We start from the raw sequence: 15,773 nt of genomic DNA, 5'->3' as shown, positions 1-15,773 counted from the left end.
AACATTGGCTGATTCCTCTTACATCAGTAAGCTACTGTCCAATCTACACTACAAGACCAACTCCAGGAAAATAACTGGAAACAAGATAGTTTTAGCTGTAATGGCAAATGACCTGTATTAACATCATTTGCATGCTCCCCACATGAGCCCCAAAGGAGAAGAAGTGCTGTGCTGTAGAGACAGACCACATGATTTGCTTCCCAGTTAAGATACCTACTCACATCTGATGCAGCCCCCTAACATAAGATGACATTTTCCTGCATGTTTCCTTGGCCTCCTTTTTCCCAGAAAGCAATCAACACCACCATCATCATTAGCTGGACAAATATGATCACTGTTCTAAAGCAAACAGTGCCCTCTCATCCTTCAATTAGAGAGAGAGAGAGAGAGAGAGATAGAGACTGATATCAATGGCAAGTGGAGTCCAAGGTCATGCACCAATTATGGACCTGGAGATGGCACAGGTGAGTGCAATAAGCATTAGCCTTGGTGACATTATTGATGCCAATGGTGTTGTCCTTCTTGCAGATGGCAAAACTTTCAATAATTGAGCGCTCTGTTGAAATGAGCACTGCCCCATGTGGAGTTGCCTGATGCAAGCTGTTGCACCATCAACATTATCCTCTCTCATGAGCACTTCTCTAAAATAATCAAAAGCATGGCCTTGATCACAGTCTGTGGGTGTCATAATATTAGGTTGATAGTTTAACCCCTTCCCAACATAACTTTAGGCTTCAGTATCCATTGATCTACTTAGAATAATCCAACACTAGTGCAGGAAAGGCTTGCAACTAACACCCCGAGAATGCAGCCAACCTGTTCGTCCTATTTCCGCAGTAAGTCCTCCCATGTTTCCACCAACCCAGCTGCTGCTGCTGCTGCTGCTGTTTCCGTTTCGTCAGTGAAGGTGAAGTTGACATGGGCTCAAACGCCCACAGTCCAATATGGTCAGCTTTGTCATACACTACTGTTAGATATGAAAGATGGTCAGTAGTAACACCTGCAATTAACCAGAACACAAATGGCAACCGAGCTTTGTCTTAAGCTTGAACAAGTGATCACACTAGTATTAATTACACGAGAAACATGTTACTGCAGAAGAGTATGTGAAGAAGGAGAACACATCTCGGCTGATGCAAGAGTACTTCACTCGTACGAGTGGTATAAGCTCAGGTAGATTCGTCGAACACCTACGAACTGACTAAACGAAGGAGAGGATATACTATGAAGGCTTCCAGATTCCGACGGTCGTCTGCCGGCGGCTCCGATCACATAAGATTACAAGCGTTGGGGTTCTCGTCGTTGAACATGCTGTCGTGAGGCGGCGATGGCTGCGTCGATGCCAGTGAGCTCGGTTCCGGATAACTGTAGTACAACTCTGGCGGAGGTGGATGTGGCATGTAAACATAGCCCTGCGAAGCGGGCGGCACTGGGGGGGCGTAGTAGGCCTGACTGAAGCTCGGTTGCGCCATGTTGTAGCTCGTCACGTACGCCGGGGGTGGCGGGTACATCGGATAAGAGGGCATGTGTCCCAAGTCCGCGGAGCCCTCTTTCTGAGCCTTCTTGCCTTTCTTCTTGCCGCCACCGCTATGGGAACTCGGATCTCCGCCGGCGGATGCAGCAGCTGCGGCGGCGGAATTATCGTGCTGTTTGGTGGAGATGTCGGTCTTCGTTGCATCGGAAGTTTGGGGATCTTTTATGGCGCTTTCCTCAGTTACCCTATTGGTTTGTGATGGGTCTTTTGGGGGTTTGGCTTGAGCTTCTCTTTGGTCAGCTTCAGGTGGTTTGGCAGCGGGAGCGACGGTGGCAGCAGTAGCAGGGCTCCTCTCGGAGAGGATTGGTTTCTTCTCAGAGCTCACCGATGGCTCCTTGTGTTTAGGGACTTGTTTGCTCTCTTTCCTATTGCTGGTGTCGCCATTGCTGGGCTGTTGATTGCTGTGTTTCCTCTCCGGCCACAGCTCGGCGCGCTTCCCGGACTTGTCGAGCTTCCTTATGAGTGTATCAGCGTCAACACTGGCCTTAACCGTGACTTTGTTCTGTCTTGCGTCAATCTCCGTATCATAAACACCTGAAAAGACAAAGAAGAAGACGATTAACCTTGTCAGACAAACAAAGGAAAAGAGAAGAATGTTATGGCTTTGGCATGATGTTACCTGGAATGCCTTTAAGGATTCTATGCACCTTCTTCTTGCATCCTTCGCAGTGGATGGAGACCTTTAACACCCAAGTCTGAGCCACAAAATACATCATTCGAGCATCAAGATTTTAAGGCAGAAAGAAAAATAGCATGATTCAGTAATTAATACCATGCATTTGAGAGATTCTGAAGCTTCTTCTCCTGATGCCATGAAGCTTGTAGAGAATGATGCAGTGGTTGGAAGAAGGCTAAGGAGAGATAAGAAGACTCAAAAGAGCGGAGAGATGATGAGGGAGGAAGTGCCGTGTGTTTTGATTGCTGTGGGATGAGGTCTCTCTTGGTGGGTAGTGACGGTGCGACATTGCTGTGGTGTGCACACTTGGCTTTGTAGAGAGAGAGAGAGAGAGCGAGGTTGGAGTGGCAAGTGGCTCCTGTTTTAGATTAGATTGGCTTGTGGAGTCCTGATAAGAAAGCTTTCCAGTGTGTTTGTGCTCAAGTGGCAGTGCAGTGGATTGAGTTTGTGTTGGTGGACTGTGAGATGGAGTGTGTCATGGACCCCTGATAGTAAAGATTATTGCTCTGGCTTGTGCTGAAGTGGCCATGTTTTGGTGGACCGTGAGGAGGAGACAACTTTGGTTGAACAATCTTCAGTTTTAGAGAGAGAGAGAGAGAGAGAGAGAGAGAGAGAGAGAGAGAGAAGGTTACCCATATTTCATTCTTTTGCAATCATGTGGCTCTCGTAAGTGGAAAATCTAGATATCAAAGCAAATTTGATTGATCATTTATACAGCGATTGCGACACGTGGATGATTGTTGATATTTTATTATCACTCGATCAACACCTCATTCTTACAAAACTGACATATTATCTATCCCCTGTTTGATCGACAGCTACATTTTATTCGCTCGACATTGACATTAACTAAAATTATTGACTCAATCATATTATTTTTGTCAGATGATTGTTGATATTTCATCAGGTCCACCCGATACAGTCTTACAACTGACATATAAAAGGATCGCCATTAGCTTAGATGATTTAATATCATTTTATTATAATTTAGTCTGATGTGATAAGATGATTGATACAAACCTATCACTAAGTTATGATATTTTTTATATTATGATTTAATCTCATAGGATAACTGATGTATTAACCTAAAAGACATAAATCATTAATAATAGATCTACTTGATGTCAAGATTCTATGGTTGACTCAGACCAAACCCAAGGCAACATTGACCCACGGTAGACTCTTTTAAGTCAAGAAGCCTACCTTAGTTACCAAAAATATTGATCTCATGAAATATCTCGGCTTATAATTCAATGTCATATCTCCACCATGATCACATAATTATTCTCATAAAAGCTACTTTAATAGAGACCGAGAAAGAGATGGAATTGGACTGGTCATGACTAAGAACAACAGTCATGCTGCAGATGATGCCACCAACTACAGACATGCACATGAAGGTCATGTCTTACACCTGTTGATGTGCAGAATTCCAGTTGTTCATGAGAGAAGCATTGCTTGGTGGGGGTCTGAATCCATAAAAATCTCTTCTTCTTCTTCTTCTCACTTACTGTTTATCTTCTTCGAGAGGCAGAGAGACAATTGACGCAGTCTTCCTTGTGCGGATGAATGGCTGAAGACAAAGCAAGCGGAGCTTTCGCCAGTTGGAATTTCCACAACTTCTCTGCAACCTTTCGGTTCACCGGAAAAAGCTCAGCTTCATGTGGAAAATAATTGCTCAACTTTGCCCTACTTATTGGCATCAATTGGAACGCAGGAAAACAAAAGACAAAGTGAAAGCTATACAATGACACAGAGGATCACACATTACGAAGACTGGGTGTGTGGGGTTTAAAGCTTGTTTTCCTGGCCAAAAGGATGAGTTGGCTGTCTCCAGTGGGCAAAGGCTGCAAGAAAGACAAAGATTCTCTCGTGGTCAGCGTTGGATACAAAAGTCTACTGCGTGCTTTGTAAGACTGCGAGTTGAATGGATTTCTTTGTCCAAGTACTGAACCGTCTGGACTTTTCATCAAACAGGTGACAGACACCCACCACTTCCATGCTTGTAAGGTTTCTCCTGAGCACAAGAAGTTTCCTCCAAGACTTCAAATTGGAGAATTAGGGTTGTCACCGAGAATTGATTGTGTCAAATTAAGAAAAGAACGAATTGATCGATTCGAGATTAAGAATTAAAAACACGATCATCATATTCTGACCATATCAACATTGCAACAAATTAAACATCGAGGATATTTTCTTGCCTTTGCACATTTGTCGATGCTACCGAACGAAGACGACGATGTTAGGGGAGATTTTGTTTTAGCTTAGGATGATTTAGCCACATTCTTAATTCACATGAATCCAAGTCTAGCGTTGCATATCTTCTTGGATTGTGTGTTTTCTTGGGTACCTCAAGACTCTCTTCATGAGATGTTGGGTAAAGAGGTCACACACAAGAAAAATAAACAGCCCTTACTAATACAATAGATTGTGTGTTCTTCTACCTTTAAGGAAGATTCATATGAGCCTCCTTTGCTTTGGTGCTTCTTTTTGGTCCTCTAGGGTTGGGCTTGGGCTATTAAATCCATTATTCTCTTTTGCTATCTCACTCTCTTTTTAGCCAATTGTTAATTGATTCATAGATTATTCTCAAACTTATTTCATCACCTTAGTTAGAGAGAGAGAGAGAGAGAGAGAGAGAGAGAGATGATAAAATAGAATAAAATAAATGAAGTTTTAGATAGGTAGATAACTAAATGAATTAACATATTAAGAGAATTGTTGTGTATTTGTGACCCATCTAATTTTTCACAATCTCATTTGGGCTCCTATCACAAAATGATTTGTATCTACATGATTATTTATTTTATCGGGCATCTAATAACACCCTCGATTAGTCCCACTTACTACGAATTAAATATTCGAAACAATTTATGATAAATTTTATATCTTACTGTTTATTAGGTTCACTTACCAAAATTTAAATTCTAGATTTTACATCATAGACATTTCTTATCATTCGTAAGAACATTGATTTTGTGATGATATAATATACCAACAACTTGTGAATATTCGAAACATCATATAATATATTTTACACATAGATATTGGCTTAATGATGGGTTCAAAGTTTTCCTTTAAGATATTAGTTTTATCACGATTTCATTAACTTATTAACTTGTTGAAATCGAGAAATACTTAAATGATACATACACTAATCACATCAACCTGTAAGAAGCGAATTAAAGTGTCAGTCAACTTTCGTTTTGGATGTGAGACTAAATTATCGAACCATTATTTCTTGTCAGAATCTAAAGAAAGGACGATAGCCAAAGGCCATACGGACGACACGGAGATCACAGGACGACAATAAGAGAGAGAGAGAGAGAGAGAGAGATAGAGAGAGAGAAAATACTCTGAAAATTTAATAAAAGATTGGACCTTAGGAAGATGCCGAAGAAGAGAGGGAGTAGAATTCAACATCAGAATCTGCTGGGTTGGCTGCTGCCGCTGCTTTCATGACGTGACGAAGCGTACGCTACGGCGGTCATCCGATCTTGTTGTTCGTTGTCTGCAACTTTTAGGCGAATAATTGCTAATGCGCTTGCACTCCTCGTGGGGAATTTGAGCGTCTTGTCGACGATCGAAAGCAACGGGGCATCGCCAAAAGCATGAGAAGGACGAGCCATTTTAGCTGTCTTGGGGGGACGAACGAGCGAACGCGCAGCTCTACTTCACATGAATTATCTTCTGATTGCATCGTTCGCATTAGTTCCACATGATCTGTGCGATCGATCGGTCAACGGAATAGGTCGACATATTTCTTCTCTGCCATCTCGGAGATCGACATGAATCGATTCTCCCGCCGCTTAGTTCACGCATGGGGTGACATCCTTGAGGCATTCCGATGCCCTCCTCCACCACACGTGCTATCCCCCACCGACGAGTTGCCATCGCTTTCTCTCCGTCAACACAGCCTTCTGCATGCTCTCTCACATCACTAGCCTAGCAGATGAGGATGATGTTATTGCTTCCTCTATCTGTGTAATGCGGTCATGTTAATGATGAACCTCTCAGAACTCAAATCACGGTGTATATATATATATATCACATATATAATGTATACATGGCTCGTACCACACTGTCACTCACAGGATATATCGGAAACCGGCAAGAGAGAAAAAAAGGAAGGAAAAGTACACGCTATTCAAAAGTAGGAGTAGGGTTGGGTGTGCATGCAGGCAGGCTACAGGTCGATGACCTTGAAGGAGTGGCGGTTCTTGACGACGATGTCGTACATGTGGATGGACTTGAAGCGGGAGAAGTCCTTGGGGAGGGAGATGAGGTCGATGGAGGAGCGCTTGTGAAACTGGAGGAGGTCGGGTTCCTCGTAGTAGCGCTCCCACCCCAGCCCCAGCAGCTCCCGCTCCAGCGTCGCGTAGGAGGTGATCACCTCGTTGGTGGGCGTGTGCAGCAGCGCCTTTCGTCGAACGGTCGACGCCTGCTCGTCTCCCGGGTTCTCCACCAGCCGCACCACCCCATTCTTGAACACCCAAACCCCAGCCATAACACAGGGAGAGAGAGAGAGAGAGAGAGAGAGAGAGAGAGAGAGGAGTGGGATGGGAGAGAGGGAGTGTGCCGATGAGGCGTATTTAAAGACGGAGTTTGGATTACATGAATTTGGCAACGAGGGAAAAACGAAATAGTCACGTGGGGTCTTTGGAGGAAAGTACATTGATAGCTAATTGCTACTTACTATATTTTTGGTCTATCTATTAAATTCACATGTTATTCCACATAATAAATTTTTTGCCTATACATTAAATTTACCTCATACATCTCCAACTTCTTAGCAAATAATTTATGAGGATTCCCTTGTTCATTTTTATTGGTCTACTGGCTTCCTTGTTATTATTTCATCAACTATGCTTAGTTCTTGTTTCTTTGATAATATAAGTTGTTTGAATTTTGATACAGGATTTTCTTTTTTCTTTTTTTTTTTGAAGTTCAAATGGGTGCTTGTTGAACTCTGGAAGGAATGGATAAAAAAAATAATATGAAAATTGGAGTATAATTTAAAGATCAAATATTTGAACATACAACAAAAAAATGTATTATTAATTATTTATTCTCTCTTCTCCTATTATTAATTTTCCACTAATCAGGAGGGGGTTGATGATGACTAGATATCATTTCATCTTTTTCATTATTATATGACTTACAATGTATGCTATATACACCAACCACTAGATCAAAAGCCCTATATCATAAGATAGATGTAAAATTTTAAACATGCAATACTTTGTCCAAGCATGTATTTAGGGGTTTTTTTTTTTTTGTTTGGCTTTTGGTCAAACTGTCATGCATGGTCAACTTTTATTATCCCTTCTAGAAAACAGCTCATAACCATGAGGAAAGAGACATGATGTAGCTACCTGTTAATGAGAGTTGTAGTCATGTTTAAGATTCCTAAAGACATCAAGATCACCCCCAACTTTTCTTTCTTTCTTTTTGACCATTGTCTAACAATTTTGTGGTCTCCTATTCCAAGAAGAAAACATAAGCAGTATTAGATACTTGTTTTGTGTCTCTGAGCCTTTGGTTCAGCATGTGGGGTTAGGTGGTGGAGGAAAGCAGATTCTTTGGACTCTTTTTATGTGGTGGACTCATAACACTTGCCAGCTTATGTGGCCAAACCTGCCAAACTAGTTTGACCTTTTGACTCTCCCTCTTTCTTCCTTCTCCAGCTTTCCTTCTTGCTTCTGCTTCACTGCTTTGCAGGAGGAGAGTGTGTGTGTGTGTGCACATGTGACTCTGCCTTTTTCTTCCTTCTCCAGCTTTCCTTCTTGCTTCTGCTGCACTGCTTTGCAGGAGAGAGTGTGTGTGTGTGCTGAATGCTGCCACTCGGTGACAAGAAGATATGAGATGTAGGGTTCCTGTCATGATCATTATGGGTACACTCTCTTGACTTCATCTTGCATTGTCAGAGTGTGGTGGGAAGAAATTATGGAGTCTGATATAGGATTAACAAAAATAAAACACAAATCTAAAAGCAACACCAAAATAAATAAATAAATATATATAAATAATGCTGAGAAATTATAAATTTTATTATAAAAAAATAATATGTAGAGAAAAAAAAACCCTTTATACATTTTCACAATGCTAAAAATATAATAAAATATAGATCTAAAAATGACATATAAAATTTTTATACCTTTTGCTTACGTAAATATGAGATTAATCTAATTAATCTAGACTCAAAACTTTTGTATATCTTCTCATATATAGAAAAATGTTTTTCTTAGTTTCTCTAGAATTACTAAAAAATATTGATGATTCCCTCTTTTTTTTTTTTTGTATGCGATACATTAAAATCTTGATATATGTGAAGTCATAATAAACTTCAAGTAATTTACCAATCAAATTTGTTTGACAAATGTTCCTACAAATAAATTGCATAATACGTTTTAGATGTTGTAAAAGAAATATATATATGTGTGTGATATGGAGATTTGACAATGATACTAATGATTTTATTTTGTGATAACGTCCAATTGGTGATAGATTTTGTATTTACATTATAATCTCATCTGAGTTGTACTTTCAATCATATTCTTCGTGGGCTCGATAGAATACACTCCTCTCGTTCATACATTATTCTTTTATACTCTTTAACTCTTTCCCTATCAAATCGGCTTTAAATTATTCTCATCTCATTCATACATTATTCTTTTATATATTATTCTTTTTATATTCTAACTCTTCACCTATCAAATTGGTTTTAAATTATTATTAATATCCGATTGGATAGGATAACTAACTCATTAATTTATTGAATCTAAACCATCTTTTCATATGATCTTGCACTCATGTGGCTCCTATAAATTAATTTAAATGCCTTCGACATGTGATGTGAGACTAAACTAAGGATATTATAGGTATAATGTTTAATTTCAAATAAAAAAAATAGTGAAGCAAAATGTGGCACATAAATTTAGTGATTTGACATAAATTACTTTTAATAGTACTATCATGTCTCACTTTTAAAGTCAATATTATCCATGACTTACTTTCAAGACATAAGTCTAAAGAGTTCTTAGTAGTTATCCGAGTGTTACCCTTAATTAATTAATTGAAGAGAGGAAGAAATATTTAAGCTCAATGGATAAATTCTTTTATCCAACTACAACAAAACCGTACAAAGCCTTTTTAGCATGATCTAACCACTATCATGTGTTCTATTTTGAAAGGACTACATTTACTTTAATATCAAAAGATACTTCGCATTTTTAATCAAAGAATGTGATTCCTTTTTGTTTTACGCAAGTGATGGGTCCTCATGAACTATTTTAAATTGTCAATTTTGTCACTCATGCATGTTCAACTATAAACGTCAATTGCCATCCAATTCCCTCCATGGATTGGATTTATGCTCCAATAACTTCGCCACCAATGATGCAAAGCTTAAACATCAAGATTCACCCAACTAGATAGAGCATGGTTTTCTTCTAATCTTTGCATTAAATCCTCCAACGATGGTTGTCAAAGGCGATATGGATGAGATTGAAATATTAATAATCTGAGAATAAAGTCGATGGGGAATGTTGGATCGATTCCTTCGTCAAAATGGTTAAAGTAGATTGTAAAGTTACAACATATTTTAAGGAAGGAGGATTTATTCCATCCTATTTAGTTAGCAAAGAAGAATCCATAAGCTTCTAATGCCTGATAGGAACATGCACTGTCAGCTGTACTTTTTAATATTATTCTTTTCTTTATTATTTACGTTTAGAATAAGATGATGATAATAATAATAACAACAACAATAATAATAATAACATTATTATTATTATTATTATTCTATAAATGGAGAACAATAGTAAAATTGCTTCTTTATAACATATGAGTGAGTCAGTAGCGATTAGGCCACGAACATAACTTCTATATTTATTAAAAAAACTATTTATATTAACCCTCCTCAGCTCCAATATTCATCATTTAACATTTATTTGGTGAATATTCAACATAATGGGTAATTAGAATTTAGATACATTTGGGAAAATCCTTTAGGTCCCATATTTGTGAGAGATGATGATGGTTCATATGCTTTTCAAGTCATTAGATTATTTTCGAGGTCTCCAATTACTACTAGTATGTAAGGTCCAAAGAGAATGAAAGAGATGGTACCAGAGTAGTGCTATGATAGTTAATTACTTTTAGTATTTTAATCTCTATATTTTAAAAAATTATATTGACAAACTTATAACTACGAAAGTAAAATAGTTAGGTCTATTTACTTGATTTTACTAATAAAAATAAAAAAAAAATAATTTTGATGTTCCAATTGGTGTTGACAGACAATGTCAATAGTAGTGGACGACGGTGTCATTGGGGGTCGTAGGTGGCTGTTGTGGATGAGAAAAATGATGACGAGAGGTGAGGGCCTCTTTACATCTGCGTTAGTACCGATGCAGTTGCCAAGCGATGCCTCTCTACATCTATGTAAGTGTTGATGTAAATGTTGAGTGACCATTTTGTTGCTCTGCATCTTCGTCGACGTCAACACAATTATCAAACGATAAAAGGGTCGATGATACGATGCCGAGTTATATCACTCGATAGCTACATCAACACCGGTGTAGATGTAAAGCGGTGCCGCTCGACATTTAAATCAGCGTCCCTTTTATCACTCAAGTATCGATGCAAATGCAAAGCAACTTTCACCTCTCATTATTGCTCTCTTCATCCATAACAGCCACCCGTGATCTCTAGTGGCATCATCGTCTGACATCACTGACTCTATTCGCTATTATCGACGTCGTTCGTCACCACCAATCGGAACGTTAAAATTATTTTTTTTTTATCTTTTATTTTTATGTTTTTGTTAATAAAATTAATATTGTTATGATAAATAGAGTTAAATGTTTCACTTTCATAACTATAAGGATGCTAATATAACTTTTTTAAAGTATAAGAACTCAAATGCTAAAGATAACTAATTATAAGAGGTAATATATAATTAGCCTCATTTAATATTAAAGAAGAAAAATGGCATCATTTACTAGAATTAAGATTTATAAGAATTTAGAAAAAATATTAATATATATAACAAATTAGAGAATAGGTTTATCATATGATAGTATTCTTCAATATCAATGATAAATCTACCATCTTAGATTAAGATGATGATAGGTAACTTTTTTTATTCTAATCTTTTATCTCCTCTCCTTCTTCCTCTTCTCCTATTTCTACCACATTGCCACCTCTACGTTCTTCTTCAACCTATGCCTCCTCTCTTTCTTTCTCTCTTTCTTTCAATTCTTTTCTCTTCTTCCCGTCAAATTGTATCGACTCGCATGGGGTTATACCTATTCACACTGTAATTATACCGGTTCGCCCAAAGATCATCATCGACACTGCATTGAAATTTGAAATCTTGGTCAAGACAATTGAACAATAGATAAAGCCACTAAGCATGAAATTACTATTCCATTAGAACCTTAAGCCAAAAATTAAACCGGCCAATTATTAGATTAACATTAACACTGAAGGTCCACTTGAATGCAATCATATCTATCTCCAACCTAGGTAGATCTATAACAGCAATCATTCAAGGGTAATATGTAATAGTTTAAGCACTTAATCTGAAAGGTTTCGAGTGAGTGTCGGGATTAAGTAGATGATCCAAAGGGAGAAGTCAAAACCAATTTCATCTTAGTAGTCTAAATAACTCAACTATGCCTGAGCCAAACAGCAGCAGAGAATTATTACTCAACAGAAATCCAGCAGCAGTAGTAACCATAATAGCATGGTGGAGATTATGACATGACCAAGGAGAGGCAGTGGAATGACAGAATTTGAATTCAGAGTTGGAACTAGTAATGGTTCCATTTCACAACTCATACAAGGTAAATTGGAACAGAATTAGTTTAGGGTAGATTATGACACCAAGAAAGATGCAGAAAAATACATCATTCAGTGAGAGAACCATGATAATTCTACAACCATCATCTAGCACAGCAAGATTATTATTATTATTATTATTATTATTATTATTATTATTATTTACATTATGGTATCATATACTCCTGGGATTCCAAATTCAGATAGAATCCATCTATATTTTTGCCCTTTTTACTCGTGTTCTTTTCATTGCCTTGTCACAACCTCCTCCTCTGCCACTTACCATGAAAACATCTCATAGACAATAAAACACAGGCATGGACTCATCATTAAATGATAATAGTGCAACCCATTGTTTCTCGCATAATATAACTAACTAGAGACTTCTTTCCGCCCCGAGACGAAGTCAGATTTGGTCATCTTGCTAAGTTGAGCCAGCATAAGCTTTCTTGCTGAGGTGAACAATATGGAAAACCAAGGCATCGTAGAGTTGGACCAAGCCATCGAGGTGCTCTGTGAAAGGCTGAGGACACTTGAAGATGAATCCTGTAAAATAAATGAGTTTAAAGAGAGAGCCAGTGCACCAAAAGTTTAAAGAGAGAAGAGACTAAACAATTTTCAGTTGAGTTCTCCTTTTAAAGAGCAAGACCTGCAATGGATTGTTATCCGAATCTTATTTTTTATGATGTTAAGATCTTGCTGATGATGCTGCTAAGTTGGTATATTGTCTTGATGATCTAGAAGCTAGTTATAACCAGCTGATGATATGTCAAGTCATTTGGTTCAACAACATGACATCATTACATTTGTGCAGTCTTGGTCCACTAGTATACTCAAATCAGCTCTCCTCTTTTAGTTCTTATTTCTCTACCACCATTTCATGCTGCAAGCTACTGGGCCAACTGGCTTGGAGCATAGCAACAAGGATGGAAACCAGGTGCACCATGACAATATTGAAACACGATGTTTTAAGCAAAACTAAATCACATTAACATCAATTCAAACAAGACACAGCTCAAGACATAAGTAGAACTGTTCCTAATCTTAATAGGAGTGATCTACTGTTGCAGGACATCCATGAGTTATTAGGATTTGGAGTTTACTTAGTATTTTCAATCATTATATTTTTAACCTTTTTTGGAAGGTCTCTAAAGTCTTTACTTATAGTTAAATTAGTATCTTAAAGTCCTAATATGAGCATATTATAGGTTATACCATTTATCATATTATTAAAAATCACGCATTCAGAATTATGGTCTTGTTATAAAATAATTTTGTGAAGTCTGCAATTAATACTCCATTAATAAACTCTTTTAATGGTGAGTCCTTATTCACTTGTACATTGTGTAAGAATATAAATAAGCATAAATGCCTATAAATAAAGACAATTGAAAGCCTTAAGAGGCATCACAAACTTCTCTCTAGTTCTTAACTTTCTTCTTCCCTCTTTTCATCTGTCTTTTTTCTTTCTTTCTTATATTTATTTTGTATTTTTGAGGTTGTCCTCTTCCATCAATGAAAGAAGACATTCGATAATGATACAAAAATCCAATCATATAACATCTGAGGCCCCAAACTCAACAATATCTTCTTTAGGAGTTTATCTATATAAACGTGGAGTAATTTCCTCTTTGTTTTACTGGAGATTTTAAGGGTCTGTTATAATTATTGTAAAGTTAATTTATAATTTTAGCTTAAATATAATTAGTCAAGTTAATATATCTATCCCTCTGTGTATTTCAAATATTATTTGAAAGTCAGCATCTTTGTCTTGTGTGATATCTCATGTACAGAAAATATTTATGTGATACTAATGTTATACTTATTTCAGGAAACTCAATATAAGAACATTATTATAAGATAAGACAGTGCCCTTGAGAATTCTTTTTAACCTTTCAGCACAATTTTAGCTCTAATAGTGCCAAGGAAAAAACTTGAGAAAAAGATTTTATGGGTTATACCACCATATTACCATTCAGTAATCATTGTACAAGGCATATGATCTGCCTTACAAAAAGAAACTCAGACTAGTAATATTGATTTTGTATAGTGTTATACTGTTCTTAGAAAAAAACAAGTGCATTATTGTTGACATAAATGAAATTCCTACTCTTATAAAGGTTGAAATAATTATATTGGTAAGCAACAAATTTTTCGAGGTCACTTGTGGTAAGAAACAAACTAGTTTGCTTGAATGACTAGTACTTCCAATGGGGTCACTCTCGTCACATCATTTGTCTTTTGTGCCAAAACAGAGAAACCTTAACAAAGTAGGATTTTATTAGTTATATCACTATTGTTTTTTAGCACTCATGTTTGGGACAAATGGAACTCATGTAATTTTTATTATAGTTTTCAAACCATATAGATAAACTAAATTTGCTACAACATGGGAATTTTTCTAAAGATGTCGAAATGATAACATGCATAACTTGTTTTCTCCAAATCCATGTCGAGAAATTTCAGAACATTTTAGGTCGATTAGTTCAGTATAAATCCATGATTTTATTGGTTTACTAGAAAAGATAAATATTCCACCTGATAACTAATTAAATTGATCATTTAAACAATATAAGTATGTATAAAAATTATTTTGTTACAAATCTTCGCTATTTTTCCAAGAAATGAATAGGACGAAGACGCACCTCTTACAACCCGGCATCGTAGGCAGCAGCGTCGGATATCATATCCCCGACCAGAAGCCCGCCAAGCGCACCACCGAGCTGCCCTGTTCCCAATATTTTCTTCCTATGTGGCTGTACTACCGGCGGCGGAGCAGCACCATACCCATACCCGTAACTCGCCGGCGAGTATCCGTATCCGTACCCGACAGGGGGGTGTCCATAACTAAGCGGCGGCAGTTGCTGGTACACCACTGGCGGTGGATACGGCAGCCCCGCTCCATACGCTGTGTAAGCTGCCGAGCTCGTTCCTGCTGGGTACAACATCACGGGAGCCGTGGGGTGCGCCATGAAGGGAGGCGGATAGGCAGAGGCCGAGGGGACGAGGGCGAAGGCGGCGACGCACTCGCCGGGCTTGTAGGAGAAGTTGAGGACGCCGTTGGGCTTGCCGGACGTCACCCTATGGACCTGGTAGCTGACGAACTGGATGGGCGGCGGGCCACCGCAGGCACCAGAGAGGAGATCCGAGAGTGGGACGCGGACCTCGCCGACGTCGCGGTCCCGGAGCGCGCGCTTGGTGCGGAGGAGGATGTGGATGGAGTGGCGGGCGAGGTCGACGTCGACGGGGACGGTGAGGCGGATGGTGGAGTTCCAGGTTGGGTTGCGGCCACCCTCGCGGTCGGGCGGGGTAAGCTGCCGCCCCCGGCGTTTTCCGGAGAGGGAGACCACAGCGTAGACGGCCATCTTGGAGATAAGGTTTACGTCCTTAAGGCCCTTGGCCGAGACCAAAGTGATCTCCAGCGTTCGGCACGCCATGGCCGAGCTCAAAGGACACTTCTAATCAGGCTTTCTTTCCTTCCCGAGGCTGGGAATCGTAGACGAGGAGCGATGCCGATCTGGAAACGAGAGAAGAGCGTCGAAGAACCGAGATATTTATAGGGACGGTTTCGCCGATTTGGTCGCCTATTTGGCAGCAGTTCCAATGGTTTCTGTTGCGCGTTCGAACCGCGTAAATTACTCAAATACCCCTTCAACCTCCTTGTGGGGCCCCGTTGGCTTGTGACGGCATGAATGACATACCCATGATTTGCACCCT

The 15,773-nt window shown here is 38.9% G+C and overlaps 3 protein-coding genes across 3 annotated transcripts; all 3 read right to left on the bottom strand.

Annotated features, from left to right (window-relative positions):
• Positions 1 to 1,006: 1,006 nt before the first annotated feature.
• Positions 1,007 to 2,647, bottom strand: LOC135626461 (heavy metal-associated isoprenylated plant protein 35-like). Its single transcript, XM_065131771.1, has 3 exons — positions 2,307 to 2,647; positions 2,154 to 2,229; positions 1,007 to 2,068 (listed from the first exon to the last, which is right to left on the bottom strand). The coding sequence occupies exons 1-3, from the start codon at positions 2,346 to 2,348 to the stop codon at positions 1,269 to 1,271; spliced, it is 918 nt and encodes a 305-aa protein (XP_064987843.1). The 5' UTR covers positions 2,349 to 2,647; the 3' UTR covers positions 1,007 to 1,268.
• Positions 2,648 to 6,226: 3,579 nt separating this feature from the next.
• On the bottom strand, positions 6,227 to 6,768 carry LOC135626725 (flowering-promoting factor 1-like protein 1). The gene has a single exon (XM_065132281.1). It carries the CDS (start codon positions 6,715 to 6,717, stop codon positions 6,397 to 6,399), a length of 321 nt encoding a protein of 106 aa, XP_064988353.1. The 5' UTR covers positions 6,718 to 6,768; the 3' UTR covers positions 6,227 to 6,396.
• Positions 6,769 to 14,704: 7,936 nt separating this feature from the next.
• Positions 14,705 to 15,563, bottom strand: LOC135627564 (protein SRC2-like). Its single transcript, XM_065133686.1, has one exon. The coding sequence runs from the start codon at positions 15,491 to 15,493 to the stop codon at positions 14,705 to 14,707; it is 789 nt and encodes a 262-aa protein (XP_064989758.1). The 5' UTR covers positions 15,494 to 15,563.
• Positions 15,564 to 15,773: the final 210 nt, after the last annotated feature.

Source organism: Musa acuminata, chromosome BXJ2-11 (genome assembly GCF_036884655.1).
Source record: "Musa acuminata AAA Group cultivar baxijiao chromosome BXJ2-11, Cavendish_Baxijiao_AAA, whole genome shotgun sequence".
In the NCBI taxonomy this organism is placed as follows: Eukaryota; Viridiplantae; Streptophyta; class Magnoliopsida; order Zingiberales; family Musaceae; genus Musa; species Musa acuminata.
Note: the sequence above shows the minus strand (reverse complement) of the source record. Positions and strands in the feature narration are given on the sequence as shown.

Coding starts and splice junctions, on each gene's coding strand:
- LOC135626725 (XM_065132281.1), bottom strand. CDS start 6,717: ATGGCTGGGGTTTGGGTGTTCAAGAATGGGGTGGTGCGGCTGGTGGAG.
- LOC135626461 (XM_065131771.1), bottom strand. CDS start 2,348: ATGGCATCAGGAGAAGAAGCTTCAGAATCTCTCAAATGCATG. Junction 2,230..2,306: donor CAGAATCTCTCAAATGCATG/GTATTAATTACT, acceptor TTTGTGGCTCAG/ACTTGGGTGTTAAAGGTCTC. Junction 2,069..2,153: donor AATCCTTAAAGGCATTCCAG/GTAACATCATGC, acceptor TTGTCTTTTCAG/GTGTTTATGATACGGAGATT.
- LOC135627564 (XM_065133686.1), bottom strand. CDS start 15,493: ATGGCGTGCCGAACGCTGGAGATCACTTTGGTCTCGGCCAAGGGCCTT.